The sequence below is a fragment of the Carassius gibelio genome, chromosome A16 (genome assembly GCF_023724105.1).
Source record: "Carassius gibelio isolate Cgi1373 ecotype wild population from Czech Republic chromosome A16, carGib1.2-hapl.c, whole genome shotgun sequence".
NCBI classification, from domain to species: domain Eukaryota; kingdom Metazoa; phylum Chordata; class Actinopteri; order Cypriniformes; family Cyprinidae; genus Carassius; species Carassius gibelio.
This window is the reverse complement of record NC_068386.1, coordinates 8,275,107-8,296,107: the sequence shown is the minus strand read 5'-3', so window position 1 is coordinate 8,296,107 and position 21,001 is coordinate 8,275,107. Positions and strand designations below refer to the sequence as shown.

Sequence of the window (21,001 nt, the reverse complement as noted above, 5' to 3'; positions counted from 1 at the left end):
AACAAGATCGTTGTTCTTTTAATAAGCCCTATAAAACGAACATTGTTTTGATACAATCTTCCAAATGCTCTGAACTATATTCAAAACTTGGTGTAGATATTAACAAAAAACATGAAAAGAATGAAGAAACGGAGGGGGTGTGGTTCAGTGATGAGTGTCGCACTGACTATTTACAGACTCGCTCGTGCAGTGGGATTGTTGTGTTGCGCTCCGACAGCTGTAAAGTAAGTGCACGCGCTTCACTATTTCATGCAGAGGCATTGCTTGCATTGTTTATAGAAATTGTTTTTTTTAAATAATAAGATATGATGGGTTGTCGTGGGTGAAAAGTGTTTGGAGAGGGTTATAAGCACTGCTAGAAATAAGAGAGTTTGATTAACTATTTGGAAACGGGTTTATACCAAAGCTCTCTCTACATTTTATGTAAAACGGTATTTAAAAATGTGTTAATTAATTTTTCGGGAATTAGGGTTATACTTTTATAATGATTATAGAGATATTGTTTAGCAGTTAAACGTCTCCTTTCACATAGATGCAAGTTATGCACATATTCTGACTTAAATTTTAGTATTTTATTATGTAATGTCCTTTTTCAAGTCATATATATAAATAGCAGTTATTTCGTGATATTATTGTAGGTTTTTTTTTTTTTTGAGGTCTGTGCAAAGCTACGATCTTGTTATATGACGTGAGTAGTAGTATAGAGAAGCGGAAAAAAAGAGTATATTCACAAAAAAATAATAGTACTGTTATTATAGGCTACCATAATATAATGAAATATTTACATTACGTTTACAGAGCAACTTTTCCTATGGTCGTCACTGAAGAAAGCTTCTTGCAACCAGATGGTGTATATGAGAGTTTAGTCGTCGTTTCATACATTATCTAATAAAAATAAATATTTTCTTAAACATTAATTGAGAAAATACTACTTAAAGCTGCTAAAGCATACGTTGTTGTCATGAATGCTCACAGGAAACGAGAGATCCAATCGCAGTATTTAATGGGGCATCCAAAATCACTAATGGACACCACCAGTGGACACCCAGGGAACACAGATCAGACACTGTGACAATACCCCCCCTCTTAGGAGCAGCTACCAGATGCTCCACCGAACACAAGAACAGACCGAGGTACACAGAGACAAGGAGGGAGGTGGATTGTTGGAGGATAAGGGGGAGTGACGGAGGGCCAGGTCCATAGTGGGAAACAGAGAAAAACAAAAACAAAACAAAGAGGCCAGGAGGTAACGGAAAGTTCAAGGGCCCAGGGCAGAGCTGACAGACCAGGAATCCAGGGTGGCACAGGTGGAACTGGAGCCCACCACAGCCGAGGAGACGGGACTGACGCCCAACAGGTCGGTGCAGAGAACCACCACCGCCTTGTGGTCGAGACAGAGGCTCACCAAGGCAGCACAGAAGGGCCACCACAGCCGAGCAGACAAGACAGATGTCCACCAGGGCAGCGCAGAGGACCACCACCTCCGTGTGGTCAAGACAGAGGCCCACTAGGGCGGTGCAGAAGACCACCACAGCCGTGTGGTCGAGACAGAAGCCCACCAGGGCGGCGCAGAGGACCACCGTAGCCGTGTGGTCGAGACAGAAGCCCACCAGGGCGGCGCAGAGGACCACCGTAGCCGTGTGGTCGAGACAGAAGCCCACCAGGGCGGCGCAGAGGACCACCGTAGCCGTGTGATCGAGACAGAAGCCCACCAGGGCGACACAGAAGACCACCACAGTGGGATCGATGGCACAGGAGAGCAAGTCTGGTTAGGTAAGCCTGAAATAGAGAACATGAACAAGTTAAGGGTGGCCTCCGTGGCCCTGATGAGATGGTAGATGGTCTCCATGGCCATGACAGGGCAGGCGGTGAGTTCCTGGACGGCCTCCATGGCCATAGACCTGAGGTCTAACTGTGGTAGTGCTTGACTCACGAGTGTTAATGGTGACTTGACCGGACTCTACTCTGGAGGGTCAACAGGGACCTAGAGCTTAGATCGGGCCCAACAAATCAAGCACGACCCTACCCGAGCCCGAGCACGTTGTGTCCGAGCCCGGCCCGGCCCGACCCGACACGTTCACTGTAATTATGAGCCCGAGCCCGATTTAAACCCAACCATTTTAAATATATGGGCCGTTATAACCAGGGGCAGCGCCAGATTTTTTTTGTTTTTTTTGTTTTTTTTTTTTCGCAGGTGCTGCTGTGCTACGGGGGAGCTATATATATATGCGTGCCGCATTTAATGCATGAGACAAAGCCAACACATGTTGTCACTCCCCACGACTATTTTAAAATGTTTCCATACCTTCAAGTTTCCTCCAAACTTGCTCAAAGTTAATTCTCCTGTTTTTTTTCTTTGCTTCTTCAAGCTCCATGTTGCACTTAATCTACTGAATAGTAGGCTACAGCGCACACAGCAGGTGTGATGCGTCACGCATGCGAGACTGTGAGTGGACGAGACGCTGCGCATGACACGTGACGTGCTTTATCAAGGGCCCGACCCGACCCGGCCCGAGGACAGTGGCGGGAAATATCGGCCCGGCCCAGCCCGAGCTCGGGCTCGGGCAGAGAATCTAAGCTCTACGGGGACCTGACTTGACTCTGGAGGGTCACCGGGGACCTGACTCAACTCTGGAGGGTCAACGAGGACCTGGTCAGTGGGGACCTGACTTAACTCTGGACGTTCACCTGCGGCTGTCTATCTTGAGCAGTGGCGCTGGGCCGGCGGCCACCTTGCGCAGTGGCGCTGGGCTGGCGGTCCTCCTGTCTGGAGACACAGGTCTAGAGTCGCCCATCACACCTGGAGAGACAGGTGTGGCTGGGGTATCCCACTTAGACCGATGTTGTAGGTACATGATGAACCCCCAAAAATCCAGGATCTCCAGCTCCTTCATCTACCACTCAGGCACAGAGTTATTCAAGCAAGCATTAAAAAGGTCTTTAAGTGCTTATTCATTGTATCCCAATCCTACCGCCAGGGTCCAGAATACTTGTGCCAAACCACCCACCTCACTTCCCTCTTGATGGAGGGCGATCAAATTTAGGAATCTCCCCATCCACTCCTCCATGCTTGCTGGCGAACAGACAGAAAATCCCACACTGCTGGATCTGGGCATTGATGGAGTCCTTCTGTCACGAATGCACACAGGAAACGAGAGATCCAATCGCAGTATTTAATGGGGCATCCAAAATCACATCCAAAAAACAGGAAAGAGGCCACACATTTAGTCCAAAACAAGAAAAACACAAGGGAACACGAGAAAGCCGGGTGACGGAAAACAAGGAGTCCATGAAACAGAATGAGACAGGCTGGTATATATGGACTGGTGAAAACGATGAAAGTGGAGAAAGCTGAGTGAAATAACAGGTGTGCAATTAACAGTGATGAATGGCACAAAGGCTTGTGTTCAAGATTTGTTGCAACAGTTCCTGAGGAACATGACTAAACTCCTCGCATACAAAATATATTCTTCATTTTAACAGCGATTAAACTAGAACAGTTTTAGAATATAACAGGAAAAAATAAACACTTTTGTTTGCTTCACTAGTAGATCATTTATTAGGACATTGTTGTGTTTTTACTTCATCTGTATATCAGACTAACAGACACATTTATTAAATTGCTATAGTTTTGGTAAATTTTTATCTGAACATCAATAATTGTGGGGTTTATTCAACACTCTAAAAAATAATGTGTTAGCTCAACAAAAAATATTAATGCGACAGTTTGAAAACTTCTAATGAAATTAAGTTCAATCATCAAACTACACTGAGTTAGAAGAAATTAATAATTTACATAAACACATTACACATTGTAACACAAACTCATCGCTAATAGAATTAATGTTTACCTTCTATTCTTCAGCACAATGGTAACCACAAAAACTTCAGCATGTCAATCATAAACAGTTCCCTTCACTAAAAAACAAAAAAAGAAAAATAACGTTTAATTTCAACATTTACTCTCCTTATCCAGTCTTATGCAAAGCATGCTGGGAACCAAATTTCCAAAGTTAACAAGGCAATTTTATTGAGTTATGACAACTTAATTTTTAATGAAATTTAAGTTTCAATTACGCACAACATTAGTTAAGCAACATAAGTTAAGCAACATTAAGCATGTCAAGCATTAAGCAACATTATTATGTCAAATGAACTCAACAAAATATTGTTTGTAACTAAAAGGTTTAATTACATTTTTAATCAGAATCAGAATCAGAAGAATCAGAATGAGCTTTATTGCCAGGTATGTTCACACATACGAGAATTTTTTTTTGTGACAGAAGCTCCGCAGTGCAACGTTAACAGTGACAGAACAAAAAACACAATAAGGAATAAAAAATACAAATAGGTGGGTAAGGAATGACAATATACAAATTGACAATGTATGGCAGGTATATTACAATGAGCATTTATGTATGTACATGTATATTATGTGCAAAAAATGTAAGTGTACGCTAAGTATGTGTGTTAGATAAATAAGTGTATGTGTATATAAATATAAATAGTGTAGTGTGTTCCACAGTTATTATCAGCTGTTCATAAGATGGATTGCCTGAGGGAAGAAACTTGTCCTGTGTCTGGTCATTCTGGTGCTCAGTGCTCTGTAGCGTCGACCAGATGGCAACAGTTCAAGGAGAGAGTGTGCTGGATGTGAGGGGTCCAGAGTGATTTTAACAGCCCTTTTGCTCACTCTGGATAAGTACAGTTCTTGAATAGAAGGGAAGGTTGTACCGTTGATTCTCTCAGCAGTCCGGACTACCCTCTGTAGTCTTCTGAGGTCAGATTTAGAAGCTGAGCTGAACCAGACAGTTACTGAAGTGCAGAGGATGGATTCAATGATGGTGGAGTAGAACTGTTTCAGCAGCTCCTGTGGCAGGTTAAACTTCCTCAGCTGGCGAAGGAAGTACAACCTCTGCTGGGCCTTTTTCACAATGGAGTCAATGTGAATGTCCCACTTCAGGTCCTGAGAGATAGTGGTGCCCAGGAACCTGAATGACTCCACTGCAGTCACAGTGCTGTTCATGATGGTGAGTGGGGGAAGTGCAGGGGTGTTTCTCCTGAAGTCCATGATCATCTCCACTGTTTTGAGCGTGTTAAGCTCCAGGTTGTTGAGAGTGCACCAGACAGCCAGCTCTTTAACCTCCTGTCTGTAAGCAGACTCGTCACCATCCTGAATGAGGCCGATGAGTGTGGTGTCATCTGCAAACTTCAGGAGCTTGAAAGAAGGGTCCTTGGATGTGCAATCGTTAGTGTACAGGGAGAAGAGCAGTGGGGAGAGAACGCAGCCCTGGGGAGCTCCGGTGCTGATTGTACGGGTGCTGGATGTGTATTTTCCCAGCCTCACTAGCTGCTGCCTGTCAGGAAGCTGTTGATCCACTGACAGACAGAGGTGGGCACGGAGAGCTGAGTTAGTTTGGGCAGGAGGAGGTGTGGGATGATCGTGTTGAAGGCTGAGCTGAAGTCCACAAACAGGATCCTCACATAAGACCCCGGTCTGTCTAGGTGTTGCAGAACATAATGCAGTCCGATGTTTACTGCATCGTACACAGACCTGTTGCTCTGTAGGCAAACTGAAGAGGATCTAGCAAGGGTCCAGTGATGTCTTGGGATGATGTTGGAGCGTTTGAAGCATGAAGGGACTTCTCACAGTTCCAGCAATCTGTTGAAGATCTGTGTGAAGTTGGGGTCCAGCTGGTCAGCACAGGATTTCAGACAGGCTGGTGTAACACAATCTGGGCCTGGTGCTTTTTTCCTTTTCTGCCTCCGGAAGACCTGGCGCACCGCATCCTCGCTTATCTGAATTGCAGGTGTGGGGGAGAGGGTGGATGCAGGAGGTGTGAATGGTGAACCATTTATTTAAGTTGTTGTAACAGGTCCCCTGAATAATTTTGAGAATCAGAAGAATTTGTCTTCATTAGTGATCTGTGAGTATGTATCACATAATATTTATTCAACCCATAAATCAAATCACATTTAAACATATTATTCATAATTACCTATAAGTATAATCATTCTTAACTAATGTTATTGTATTTTTGTATAGTTCCTTGTTTCAAAATATGTATTTTAAGGAATAATTGCTTTTCTATCCACATCCACATGTCCTTATTCCACATTTTTATATTTGGTTAAGTTAGGGGTCAAGTTAGGTTTAGTATCAGGTGATACTAAATTTATTAGAATTCTCATACAAAAATTATTTCTGCTTTTTTTCTGTAAAGGTCTTCGGGACATATTCAGACAATGGGGAAGACACAGGCGTTTCTTTCTGGTTTAATCATTATATCATGTTTCCTTGTAAGCACTGCACAGCAAACAGGTAAAGACTTCCCAGACAAATACTTGACATGACCAGTTTACTGACTATAAATAATTGACTGAATAATATATGGAATTTTATTTTAACATGACCCAAATCCCACAGATGAAATGAAAGTTATTGATACTATTGATATGTTTAGTGTTTTTGACCAACAACTATTTAATTTTCTATTTTATTTATGTAGTAGTTTGTATCGTGGTTTTTCAAAAGTTACATTCAAAAGTTTGCCCCCCCCCCACCCCAAAATTAATATTCAGCTAGGTGAATGCATCAAAAGTGACAGTTCAGACTTACATTGTTACAAAAAATATATATATTTCAAATAAATTATATTTTTTTATACTTTCAATTCATCAAAAATTCTGAAAAATCAAATCATGTTTCCTACTAAAATATTAAGCAGCAAAGCTCTTTTCAACATTTATAATAAGAAATGTTATGTGAATATCTAAACAGCATATTAAAATGATTTCTGATGGATTATTTGAAACTGAAGACTGAAGTTATGAATGCTGAAAATTCAGCTTTGCCATCACAGGACTAATCTGCATAAAAATTATATTAAAATAGAAAGCAGTTATTATAAAATGAACTCTTGGAAAAGAGAAATGCAGCCATGATGTCATAAGAGACATCAAACAACATAAACAAAAAAATTTAAGAGTAGTTTATATTTCTGTCATTTATGTCCCTTATATATTGATTGTCACATGTTGTCTATTATATACTCAGTGATAGGATGCCTGGATGAAAACCCGCCATATGACATTGTATTCCTCGTGGATAGTTCTAGCAACATCAGTACTCGAGACTTCCAGGAGGTTAAAATGTTCATGCACACTTTTGTGGATGGTTTGGATATCGACATGAAAAAGGTACAAGTTGGCATTGCTCAGTTCAACAACGATCCCCACAAAGAGTTTCTGATCGGGGACTATGCAAACAAAGCGGAGCTGTTTAAGAAAATAGATAACCTTCCATACCGAACAGGAGGCACATACATGGGAAAAGCAATGAATTTCCTTAAGGACAACTATTTCACGAGTGTGGGTGGAAGCCGTATCAATGAAAAAGTGCCTCAGATTGTTGTGGTGATCACAGATGGAGACTCAGCCGATGATATAAAGGGCCCTGCTGGAGATCTGCGACAGATGGGTATTCTCATCTTTGCTATTGGTGTTGGTCCAACCAATATGACAGAGTTAAAGGCCATCGCCAACAGCCCACCTGAGCGTTTTGTGGTTAATATAGACAATTACCAAGCACTGCAAGATCTGACAACAACCATGAAGGAGACAGTGTGCATCTTAATGAGGGATCAGGGGAAAGGTAAACTGAGTTTTTAAAACTTTGTTCATAAGTCCACAAGCCTGTACACACCTGATATCTGAATCTGTTTCTGGTGATCCAATCACAAGTGGTAAAGCAAGATTATTGTTATGTGTTATTTTAGTACTATTTATGTACGTTATATTTAATATAAATATTTTGAATTAGCTTTTAATTTGTCTTTAAGGTTTCATTTTAATTTTAGTTAAGTTTTATTTTATTTTTATTTATTTTTTTCAGTTTTATTTTTAGTAACTTAACTTCTTTAACCTAAAAAAGAAAACTAGAAATTAGAGGCTAAAATAAGTATATGTTTTTCATCTAATATTTATATTTGATTTAATTTAAGCTATTTTTTTTTTCAGTTACCAAAATATTTTTAGTTTTAGTTAAGAATATTAACTTTATTGACCTGGCAGTAACCCACGTCTCAAATGTGTCTCCTGTGATCAAGTGTGATGGGTCTCTCTCTCTGATATTATGACTATATATTTTAAGTCAGTGATATCACCTCACTGTGTGTTATTTTATATTGGTAATACACATACCCACAAAAGCAGTAAATAAATACAAAATGAAAAGAAAGAATTGAAATTTATATCGAACATGTTGAAGAATCATCAAGTCAATTAAGTATATACATAAGCATGTATATATGCTTTTTTTAAACAGAGCTGTGGCGTATTGGGCTATGCACATATATAAAAAGGCAAAAAAAACTAATTATGTTTGTTGTGCTCATTTCTCATATTTGCAGTGTTTTGCACAGTATGACCCAGTATCATAAAAATGTGATGCTCAAGTTGAAAGAAGTTCTGTCCTGTTTTGTGTTTTTAAAAGCTTTCTGTGTTATTGACTTTTATCTTAACTTTGAAGAAAAGATCATCAATGTAATATATTGAATATTAAAGTATTTATATGTGCAAATATATAAAATAATTGTCCATTTCCATTTTGTGTTCGTTTCAGCCATTGCCCCTAAGTTTGCAGATGTTTTTATCCTGGTGGATAGTTTGGCCCAGGGGAAAACACAGCAGATAAGGGAACTTCTCAACCTACTGGCTGAGCACCTCAATGTGGGTGACGGATCTCATAAGATCGCACTGGCTCAATTTGGTGAGAACGTTGTCAAGGAGTTCCTGTTCAATGACTACAAAGTAAGAGAAAAAGCCAGAGGGTACATAAACCGGTTTGAGCCCAGGCCCAATGGAGAGCGAAAATTAGGAAAGACCATAGATTATGTTCGCACTCAATTACTGAACACCGCATCAGGCAGCAGAATTGCTAAAGGCTACAAACAGTATATGCTGGTGCTGAGAACAGGGAACTCTTCTGACTCCACTCTGAGGGCCATACGAACAATCGAGAATGAGGATGTGACTGTTATTGATATCAGATTGGAAGAAAATTTACACTACCTTTCACCTTTGCTACGGACTTTCCAGGTTGACCAGAATATTGTTGATGTTGCTGCAGACATCACGCAAATCATTCAGGAAAAAGACGTTTTCAGTGTTACAGGAGGTTAGTTTGCCTTATTATAACTAAATCAGTGCTGACATAACAGCACATTATAAGTTATGTTCTTTAAGGTGCATTAAGTATGTTTGACACACACAAAATTAAGTGTTTTTGATTAAAATGAGACCAAGACTCCGTCATATCAGTGAAGCTGTTTTATTCTGTGTTAGGTGGGTCCTCCCCTCTCATGGTGGCTCATGTTGACAAGCCATGTTTTGCAGTTTAACCAAATAATAAACATAATTTTTTAGAAAATTTTCATATGATTGCTTTTTTTAAAGATCTTTATCTTGTGTATTTGGTGTAACAGAATATGTTGACATGCTTTAATGTTCAAAAAACACATTATTTTTCAAATACTGTACATTTTGTAGGTCCTCTATGCCCCGCCTTTCTCCAACATGTAGTTTTCTACAAAGTCCTTTTTTCCAACTATCTGCCCTGATTGGCCAACTGAACCATTGCATTGTGGTTGGTTGAATACCGGAAGCACTCGTCATAAATGTTATGCCCCTTTCCATAATCGCGAGCTTCAACTTTCAAAATAAATGTAAAGAAAGTTAATAATGTCCTTAGATTTACCTTCAGTTCAAGCTCAAAAGGGGAACAGGGTCGCGTGACAGACACAGTAAAGAAGCTCGTATATGTTTGCAGTACACAAGCCACGTACGGTTAAGACAGTTGACTCTCCTGTTTGACCCTCTTTCTCTGTCACACATGCGTGAGCACACAAACACACACACGTGACATGCAAAACTCCGCATTTGAACATTCAATAACAAATACATTAAATGAATAGCAAATAAATCCCCTTTAACATATGTAGCATATTAGTCATCTCACAAACACCATTTGTACTCCAGAGCTGACGGGGGCAGCAGAGAGCGTAGTATTGTTGTCTTGTTGAGAGCCAGTTGAATGAAATCCAATATTACCTTATTTGATTAAAAACTAGCAGTGTACACTGTAATATAAAAATATAACTTTAATATTATTTATAATTTTGTGATAGTATATATATTACTTTGCTGTTACTGTTAAATTTCACGACACTATTTTCCACTTGTTAATCTATATTAATGTATTTTTATTTTTCTTTGAACAGATTGCAGTTCAGCCCAAGTGGCAGATATTGTGTTTATTGTGGACGAATCAAGTAGTATAACCACAAGCAACTTTGATCTAGTGAAACAATTCCTCCACCGCACAATTAGTGGGCTCGAGGTGAATTCTGACAGCGTGAGGGTTGGAATGATTCTTTACAATGACAAACCCAGAGCTGAAATCTATTTGGACACTTTCATTACCAAGAGTGATATTTTGAACTATATTAAAATCATACCATACAGAGGTGGAGGAACCTCAACTGGTGCAGCCCTGAAGTTTGTTAAGGACAACATCTTTACTAAGACGAGGGGCAGCAGGAAAGATTTAGGTGTTAAGCAGATTGCTGTTGTCATCACTGATGGCAAGTCACAAGATGATGTCACTGGCCCTGCTGCTGAGCTGAGGCGCTCAGGGGTCACTGTATATGCCCTAGGGCTGAAGAATGCTAGTGTCAAGGAGCTCAAAAAAATAGGATCTTACCCTGAACGACAGTTTGTGTTCAACGTGGACAGTTTTCAGATGCTTACATCGCTGGAGAAAAGCCTCAGAAAGAGCCTTTGTAAGGTCGTGGTCGAAAGAGGTTTCGACAAGAACAATAGATTCATCCTAAAACAAGGTAAAAGCAACAAATCATTTAGTCAGTTAGTTAAAAGAGTTTTAAAAAAGTATCATTAACTTCCTACAATGTTGAGGAATTACATACTAAAGTAATTGATTGATGCGTTTGATAAATTAGTTAAAAAGAGTAGTTAAAAGTCAGCATGATTTGTTTTATCTCATAATTTTTTATAGAAATATCTGGTTAAAGGTGACTCAGAGAAATAAAATAATGATATAATTAATAACACAATACACTTAACCTTAATAGCTTGTGCTGAATACCTTTATATGGTTTCAATAGGTATTTTACAATTGCCTTTGGTTTTCCTTTATAATTTCTTGTAATCCAATCTTCACTTTTAGGGTGTGTGAACACAGAAGAAGCCGATATATATTTCCTGTTGCACCACTCTAGCTGCACTCGCACCGACTTTGAAGACGTGAAGAAATTTATCCTAGACTTCCTGCAGTTATTTAACATTGGACCCAATCAAGTTCGTGTGGGAGTTGTGAAAGTTGAGCATGATCCGACTCTACAGTTCAGCCTGACAGAGCATAAAAACAGAGTCTCTTTAGAAGCAGCTGTGAAGAACATTAATCAGCCCTATGGAGGTACAGAGACAGGCAAAGCATTAACTTATGTGGCTAGTCTCTTTAGTCAGGTAATAGCATCCCGTTCAGCTAAGGTGCAGGAGATTCTCATTGTCATAACTGATAAGAAATCCCTGGATGACGTGAGCGGACCAGCGGCAGAACTGAGTAATCTAGGTGTTTCAGTCTATGCCATTGGAGTAAGGGATGCGAACAAGGATGAGCTCTTGAAAATGACGGCTGATGCAACTAGGCAGTTCTATGTGAGCGACTATGATGCTCTGAATGCCCTCAAGGATGAAATTGTCACAGATATCTGTTCACAAGAGGGTAAGACTAATCAATCATACATATACTGCAAAAAATTGCATGTTTTTGCCTGGTTTAAAATGAGACACATTAAAAAGCCAGTTAAAAATATACTACCATTCAAAAGTTTGAGGTCAGTAAGCTTTTTTTGTTTTCTTTTTTGATAGAAATCAATACTTTTATTCAACAAGGACTCAGTAAATTGGTGTGACAGTAACATTTATAATATTACAAAATAATAATTTTTCAAATACATGCTGTTCTTTTGAACCTTCTGTACATCAAAGAATCTAGGGGAAACAAATGATAGTTTCCTTGATTTGATTTCTGAAGTATCTTGTAAAACTGAAGACTCAAAAACATAAAAAATAAATACATTTTAAAAATCCTATCAACCACATATCACAATTTTATTTATTTAAATGTTAGATATATTTACTGGATTTTTTTCTGCTTTCTATAGCCTGCAAGAACAAAGTGGCAGATGTCATGTTTTTGATTGATGGTTCTTCTAGCATTTATCGTCCAGACTTTACATCAATGAAGACATTTATTACCAAAGTTGTGAATGGCACCGTCATTGGAAAAGATCATGTGCACATTGGGGTGGTCCAGTTCAGCGATAATCCACAGATACAGTTTCCACTGAATACGTCCTACAACAAACATGAAGTAGAGGAAGCGATCAAAAACATTAAACAGCTAACAGGAAACACATACACAGGGAAGGCGCTCAAATTAATTTCAAAACATTTTGACAAATCCAATGGCGGTCGGCCTGATGTTCCACAGTTCCTTGTAGTTATCACAGATGGTGAAGCTCATGATGCTGTCGCTGCGCCCGCCAAGGACATTAGAGACAAGGGTGTCACCATCTTCTCAGTTGGTGTGGGCAGTGTAAACACCACACAGCTGTTGGAGATCAGTGGAACTCGAGATAAAGTATATGTGGAGAGGGATTTTGATGCACTTCAGTCCATTGACAAAAACCTCAAATTCAAGCTCTGCAGCACTGATACAGGTGAATCATAAACATTCCTAAAATGTTCCTGAATGCCACGTTTATTTAGAGTTTGGCAAAATGTTGAAATGTTCTCTCTTTAGTTTAAAGAGTTGAAATGTGAATTCTGCAGAAAGTTTAATTTATTGATTTATATTTTCAATAAATTCAACAGGTAATTGGCATTCTGAAATGAAGGGATTTTCACCCTTGGTAAATTTAAATGTACATTTATATAGGTCAGTTTTGAAAACAATTTTGCTTTAAGAGATTGTCAAAATTAGGTAAAAATGATACACTTATTTTAGTTGAATTGAAAAATTCTGTACCCTTTTAGACCCCTTTTTAAAACCATTTGTTTACTACAACGTTTTACTGTGAACAACATTACTATGACCAGAATCAAGCAAGCACTAGAATAAACCATCTTAGAACAGCCTGGGATTTTTGGGCTGCTTTTAATCTAGTCTTGGGTTACATGATTTTATTTAATGGATTTTTAATAATCCTTTTTATCATTGTACTTGTAGGTTGTCCAGGCACACAGGTGGCTGATGTGATCTTCTTGGTGCAGTGCACCAGCCGGATTGGTATTCAGGAGTTTGAAAACATTAAAACCTTTTTAATTTCAGTGGTGAACAGCACACAGGTTGCTGACAATCTAATTCGCATTGGCGTCATTGTCTACTCAGGCACTCCAAATCAATTCTCTTTAAACCAGTACAAAAATAAACGTCAGGTAGTGGAAGCCATAAAAACCTTGAAGTCCCCACATGGAAATGACAACACGGCTGAGGCTCTAGGATACTCGCTCAATTACTTCAGTGAAGAGTATGGTGGGCGCCAGAAATGGGGCACTCCTCAAATGCTGTTCATAATTACAGATGGTAATGCTACAGACCAAGTAAACTTACGTGCACGGGCTGATGGGTTTGCAGCCAAAAATATAAATGTGTATGGAATTGGAGTGGCCAGAGCACAAGAGAGTGAGCTGGAGATGATTATCCAGAACAAAACCAAAATCTTCTACGTTGATAATTACGCGGGTCTTCAATCACTGCAGACTCACATCTCCAAAGTGCTTTGCAATGCAACCAAACCAGGTAAAAGATTTTGCTTCAGAATGAATTCTTGATTTAGATCTAACGTGATCAGAATTGGCTTGACTGAGTTTGATTGTTCTGTCTTGCAGAATGCCAGAAAGAGGTAGCCGACTTGGTGTTTCTGATCGATGGATCTGAAAGCATCAGCAAGGAGTCATGGAGAACCATGATTGATTTCTTGCAAAATGTTGTGAACCAGCTCCGTATTTCTCCAGAACTTTACAGAATTGGTATAGCCCAGTTCAGCAGTGTATATCAGAAGGAGTTCTACTTAAATAAGTACAACAATGCGAATGATGTGAAAAGAGCAATTCGGCAATTCACGCAAATTAAAGAAGGGACAAAAATTGGAAAAGCTCTGCATGAGGTTGCGGAATTCTTCGATGAGAGCAAGGGGAGTCGCAAACAGAGCGGCGTACCACAAAATCTTGTACTTATCACTGATGGTGTTTCATCAGACTGTGTGAACGAAGCAGCCGATTATCTCAGAGGTCTGCAAATTGAAATTTTTGTGATTGGAATTGGAGATGTCTCGATGCAACAGCTCAGCTATATTGCCGGGTCACCAGATAGGTTATTCAAAGTGCAAGACTTCAACTACCTTAATCTGACAACAGAAATATTTGTTGATGCCCTCTGTTTTCCAAAAAGTAAGTTGAAGTACCATTTTTATGTGATATTAAATTGAAGAACTGAAAATAAAGTTAAATACCTTTAAAGGGATACTCCTACACAAATTGAAATCTTCAGAACTCAGTATAAGATATTTTGGACAAAAACCAGGAGGCTTGTGACTGACAGTCTATGGGACAGTCATAAGCCTCCTGGTTTCCATCCAAAATATCTTAAATTATGTTCTGAAGACGAACAAAGCTTTTACAGGTTTGGAGCAAAATTGCGGTAAGTGATTAATGACAAAAAATTTATTTTGGGCAGGAGTATCCCTTTAAGAGTAATTAGGAATCCACAGTATATTTGTACCACATTGGTTATTGGCCACTGTTTTTTATCTATTTATTTATTTTGTATTTATCAGGTTGTTTGATATTGGATTTTTAATTGTTATAATTAATTGTTAATTTCCCAGATTTTACCCATCATCTAACACCCACTTAAAGTTAATCTTTATTAACCATAACATTAATAATTTTACTAATTATTTACTGTCAAGTTAAATCTAGCAATCTAGCAAATCTCTAAATGTAGATTTTTTATATTTCACATTAAAATGTTCTGATGCCTTAATTAAATTGTAGCATTTAAAATGATGTTTTTCTTTTAAATTATGTTAGGCAAAATGGGATAAATTTTAAGTATCAGCTATTTATTATCTTTATCATGAAAATAATTATTCATATATGCATATAATTATTGTTGTGATTAGAACACTGACAGCATTTAATTTATCACATTTAAATTCTGTTTCTCTTTACTTAGGTTGCTCTATTGACATTGGCATTGGATTTGATAACTCACGCAGCAGTTCAAGTTCTCTGTCAATATTTAGAGACCAGAAAAGGCTGCAGTCCTACCTGCCAGAGATCATCCGCTACATTTCAGTTGTGCACAACCTGTGCTGTTTAAGCAGCCCAACCCTCAGTACCAATGTAGACCTTCGACTGGTTGATGCTAATGGAAATTTGCTGTATGACTTTTCCTTCAGAGAGTATGATGAAGGTGTGGTGGAAAAAGTTATGGCACTTCGGACTTCACAGTCTCTGAAATTCAACTCCCAGCTTCTACGCTCTTTTCAAGAAAAGTTTAAAGCTTCAAATTCTGGTGTAAAGGTGAGAATAGCAGTTACCAGACCAGCCCCTCTGAAAAATACATGATTTGATTTGCTATGCTTATCCACCAGTTAGACCGCCATCAAACCAGCAATGACCGCCATAAATCAGCATGAACCTTCAACTATTCATGTTGGCCTAAACTTTTTTCCTTGATTTTTCTTCTTAGGTGCTGATCATCTTTACAGACGGGCTGGATGAACCTGTTGAGGACCTACTGCTTGCCGTCAACAGCCTCCGGACGAGTGGTACAAAGACTAAACAACAAAAATCTTAAAAACCTGCACTCTGTTCAATATCTTTTCAACAAAAGCAACTTCATACTATGCAGTTACAGTTACAGATGTGCCTGCTTCAAATCAAAGAAAGTTAAATATGCGTTTAGTAAGACTCCTTTTGTGACATTCACAGGTGTAGACGCGCTGATGACTGTGGCTCTAGAAGGATTTAAAAACACTGCTGACCTGCAGAGGCTGGAGTTTGGTCGAGGGATGCAGTACAGGCAGCTTCTCTCTATCAGCATGCAGAATGTGGCCAGTGCCATGCAGAAAGAAATTGTAAGTTGATTTACATCACCAAATCATAGACAAAAGGATGAAACTGAGAAAATCTGATCATGGCAATGAGGCAATCTATATTTCATAATTTTGGTGCTTTGAAAATATTCAGGCCTTATTTGTCACATGCAAGTACATTGCAGGTTTAGTATATTAGCAGCCAAATGGTTTCCCTTAGTTATTACAACAGTGTGTTGACCGCTGTGTACATAAATGGCTTCCTGTGGGAGGGAGTGTGAGGCACTCTAAGAGGAAGAGAAACAGCTGTAAATTATTAAAGAGCACTTAAGAAATATGTCAGGATGTCAAGTGTTTGGTTCAATGTGTCAACAGTAATCTCCATAACATAAAATTTCTTCCTTCAAGTGTTTCTCACTTTCTCACTTTTTTTTCCCAATCCACAGGATACTGTTGCCTCAAGGGAGTGCTGTAATGTGATGTGTAAATGCACAGGCCATGAGGGAGCACGTGGAAATTATGGTCCTCCAGGGATTAAGGTCATTAGATTTATGACTCAAGATTTACTGAACAATAGTTGAAAATGGAGATAAGTGTTTAATTTGTCACTGTATTGCTTATCAGGGGTCACCTGGACCAAAGGGACATCCTGGTTTCCCTGGAGAAGGAGGAGAAACTGTAAGTTATTCAATTTACATGTATTTTTATTTGTTTAAATGTTTGACTTTCATGCGATAAGCAAGCTACATTACTCTGCCCTTAGACCTCATTGTGTTTTTAGTGTTTGGATCCTTAACATTTTTAAGTGGTAACACAGTTTGTTGTAATAATGTAAAACTGTTACTCTGGATGTATCATCCTTAAAAACTGTCATCAATAACTTTTTTAAGCCATTGCACTTATTGTTCAGCTTTACAGAAGAAAATGTAAAAAAAAATTACGAGAGAAAAAAGGAAATTCATCAGCATATTAGAATGATTCCTGAAGGATCATGATGTGACATTGAAGACTGGTATAACTGATGCCTAAAGTTCAGCTTTGCTGTCACAGAAATAAATTATATATTAAAATATAAATAGTAATTTTAAACTGTAATAATATTTCACAATATAAGTTTTTTTACTGTATTTTTTATCAAATAAATGTAACCTTGGCAAGCATAAGAACCTTATCGAAAAATCCTTACCTCAAACGTTTGAATGGTACTGCATTAGTTTTAAGGTACTATTTATTTTTGCCCAAAAAAACAAAACAAAACACTGTAACACTTTTAATATCGGAATAAATACTGAATATAATAAAATACTAAAGTCATATGACTTTCATGTGCTATACATGTGTGTTTCAGGGTGAGAGAGGGCTTCCTGGTTTGAATGGATCTCAAGGACATCAGGGATGCATTGGAAGAAGAGGCAAAAAGGTAGCATGTAGTGCTATATGTTTTAATAGTAAGTTTTAAATGTGGCTTATAGTGCTGAATCACTGCAATATTTATTTTCCGATGTTATTTGTTTTTCTTCAGGGGGGCAGAGGCTACAGAGGTGACAATGTGAGTACATCCAAAAGGATTTTTACTCAGACATATAAAGTTCAACTATTCGTTTAATAAGCTCTGGAGAGAAAAAGTCAATTGTCTACCTAATAATAACCAGACAGCAGTTACTATCCGGCATCTGTGTTTGGATTACAGTCTTTGATTGCCATCTGGAAAGTTTTTTTGTAGCCTATGGTTATTGTTGTTTTACAACTGTTTTGATTGCCATTTGGAAAGGTTTGTTATAGCCTGTGGTTTTTTTTATTCTTGTTTTTATGAGGTTGCATATAAATTGTGCTCCCGTCTCCTTCACTTTCATTTGGCTTCTTAATGAAAGTAATGTAATCTGCGTTTTCTTATTGATATCATAAGTTTCCTTTAATTTTATTTTTTAATAGGGATATGATGGAGAAGATGGTTTTGATGGGGTAAATGGTGTTCAGGTAAGAAAATGATGGTGTACTTCTAACATCCAGTGAGTAATCCAGGACAGATATGATCCAAACTAAAATAAATAAAAGTTATCTTAAATATATAATGCATGTTACATGTATGGTCCTATGTTTTCCTATGACCTAGTTCCCCTGGTGTCATTCGTTTCCACCTGTGTTCAATAATTAATCTCATAAGTTCCCTCGTTTTGTTCAGTTATTTGTCCTGTCTCGTCTGTAAAATGGATGTGTTCCACTATTATAATGATTAATAAACTTATTTATGTAACACGTAGTTATGTAGTTATCATTTACAGGACCAAGTAACTGCCAAGCAAACATCTATAAAAACCTAAAAAAAAAAACATAAAACTTTAGTCATGGTTGGTTAAAAAAATCTGTTTGTTCTCCTCAGGGCATGACTGGAGCAGCAGGAAGCCCAGGGGAGCGAGGAGATCCAGGCAGCCCAGTAAAATCCATCAAATATATTCTTTGTATATTCTTTCTTAAAGGGGGGGTGAAATGCTATTTCATGCATACTGAGTTTTTTACACTGTTAAAGAGTTGGATTCCCATGCTAAACATGGACAAAGTTTCAAAAAATAAGTTGTACGTTTGAAGGAGTATTTTTGTTCCCAAAATACTCCTTCCGGTTTGTTACAAATTTTGGAAAGTTTTTTTTGAGTATGGCTCTGTGTGACGTCAGATGGAGCGGAATTTCCTTATATGGGTCCTAAGGCACTTCTGCCGGAAGAGCGCGCGCTCCCGTACAGCGAGGCTGAGCAGCACAGACATTTCACTGATCAGAGCGATTCACTGATCAGAGCGATTCACTGATCAGAGCGATTCACTGATCAGAGCGAGAGCGTCGCGAAATGTCACAAAAGAAGTGTGTTTTTGGTTGCCAGGGCAAGACAACCCTGCACAGATTACCAAAAAAAAACAGCATTAAGGGACCAGTGGATGGAGTTTATTTTTACAGAGCATCAACGGAGTTGTGCAAGTGTTTTTGTTTGTTCCCTGCATTTCGAAGATGCTTGTTCACAAGGCCCAGTTTGACGACGGATTTGCGTATCGTTTATTTCTTAAGGATGATGCAATCCCAACGAAAAAGGGTCACGATCGTGTGTTGGAACCGCAGGCGGTGAGTAAAACTGCTTCAAATATCTCTGCTTCCTTGTTAGTGCGTCCCCTCCCATGCCAGAGACCCGGGTTCGAGCCCCGCTCGGAGCGAGTCGTTGCTGCTGCTGCTTTCGTTATATTTCATAAATAAACGGCTGAATCTGACTGTAAGCCATGGTTTGTTTTGGATGATGGGTTTTCCCTCATGGTAATGTCAGAGCCTTTAATATGTTTTTCAACGGCTCTGGGTAATGTCACAGCTTCCAAACGCTCTCAACGCAAAAGCCTATTCGCGCTCGTGATTCTTTAGCTCCGCCCACACGTTACGCCTCCAGCCGGTCGTGTTTTTCCGGGAAAAATCGGTACAGACTATCTTTCTCTTATGAATATAATAAAACTAAAGACTTTTTGGATTTATGAAGGATGCAGTACTACTCTATATGTACTCAAGATTAACAGGATATTGAGTGAAAATGAGCATTTCACCCCCCCTTTAAGTGCTCTGATTTCAATGATCTTCACTGTTCTTTAATCGCAGGGTACAAAAGGTGTCAAAGGAAACCCTGGAAACCAAGGACAGCGAGGCCTGAGAGGAGATCCGGTTAGGAGATACATTATAATCTTAATAAATGATCATTTCATGTAACAAAACACTATTCATACTATCATTAGAATGGTGATTTTTAATTTCCATTGATCATATAGATTGCATAAAGTAAATTGCCCAGCTCCCTCTGTTCCAAAGGAATAGTTTGTGGTTAACATTGTTTCTTGTCGCAAAGAATGTCCCTAGATTATTGAAGCAAAATAGGGAATTGTGGGGCATTGGTGGGAAATAATACCAGGTGCAAGGACAGCGAATAGAGCAGCAGATTTTCCAGTAGTGTTTGGCTGAATTTTGACCCTTGTTAAACCATTTAATTATAATCAGGGAAATCCAGGACGAGACAACAACTCCCGCGGTCCTAAAGGTGACATCGGTGGCCCAGGCATTCAGGTATGGGGAGATTATTTAGTAACAACTGACCATTAACAGTGCCATTTTACATTTACTTGTCTAATTGTATTAATAGAAATATTAGGACTACAACATTTATATATATATATATATATATATATATATATATATATATATATATAAATATATATATATATATATATATATATATATACTGTATGTATATATATATATATATATATATATATATATATTTATATATATATATATATATATATATATATATATATATATATATATATATATATATATATATACATATATATATATATATATACATATATATATATATATATATATACATATACATATATATATATATATATATATATATATATATATATATATATATATATATATATACATACAGTTTATGGAGTGAATGCTTTAACAACAAATATCAATCTCTTATTTTCTTATCATTCTTTCTTCGTGTGCTTAACAGGGTGAACCAGGTCTAGATGGTCTTTCAGGCAAAATTGGTGATAAAGGCAGACCAGTAAATTAATTAATTAATTAAAAATTATATTTTGTAATTATAGTACAGAAGCATTAATAAAAGCCTGATTTCTATTTTTATATTTTTATCTCCATTTTTAGGGCCCTAATGGTAGAAGAGGCACATCGGGTCCTCTGGTAAAGAATTGTATAAATAATATTTAGGTCACGACAAAAGTTATACCAAATTACATTATTGCCTGTGAATTCA

The 21,001-nt window shown here is 38.1% G+C and overlaps 1 protein-coding gene across 1 annotated transcript in view; it reads left to right on the top strand.

The window, feature by feature from the left end:
* The first annotated feature begins 286 nt into the window (after positions 1-286).
* LOC128030492 (collagen alpha-6(VI) chain) overlaps positions 287-21,001 on the top strand; it is a 32,899-nt gene continuing 12,184 nt past the window's right edge. Inside the window, exons 1-23 of the mRNA XM_052618174.1 lie at positions 287-860; positions 976-1,773; positions 6,225-6,322; positions 7,064-7,654; positions 8,624-9,178; positions 10,281-10,898; positions 11,246-11,803; positions 12,246-12,803; positions 13,313-13,885; positions 13,975-14,535; positions 15,323-15,672; positions 15,842-15,920; positions 16,084-16,229; positions 16,634-16,726; positions 16,812-16,865; positions 17,536-17,607; positions 17,710-17,736; positions 18,120-18,164; positions 18,568-18,621; positions 19,813-19,875; positions 20,206-20,271; positions 20,738-20,791; positions 20,893-20,928. Coding sequence (XP_052474134.1) covers positions 6,247-6,322; positions 7,064-7,654; positions 8,624-9,178; positions 10,281-10,898; positions 11,246-11,803; positions 12,246-12,803; positions 13,313-13,885; positions 13,975-14,535; positions 15,323-15,672; positions 15,842-15,920; positions 16,084-16,229; positions 16,634-16,726; positions 16,812-16,865; positions 17,536-17,607; positions 17,710-17,736; positions 18,120-18,164; positions 18,568-18,621; positions 19,813-19,875; positions 20,206-20,271; positions 20,738-20,791; positions 20,893-20,928 — 5,229 coding nt within the window. The 5' untranslated portion in view covers positions 287-860; positions 976-1,773; positions 6,225-6,246. The remainder of the gene's footprint in view (positions 861-975; positions 1,774-6,224; positions 6,323-7,063; positions 7,655-8,623; positions 9,179-10,280; positions 10,899-11,245; positions 11,804-12,245; positions 12,804-13,312; positions 13,886-13,974; positions 14,536-15,322; positions 15,673-15,841; positions 15,921-16,083; positions 16,230-16,633; positions 16,727-16,811; positions 16,866-17,535; positions 17,608-17,709; positions 17,737-18,119; positions 18,165-18,567; positions 18,622-19,812; positions 19,876-20,205; positions 20,272-20,737; positions 20,792-20,892; positions 20,929-21,001) is intronic.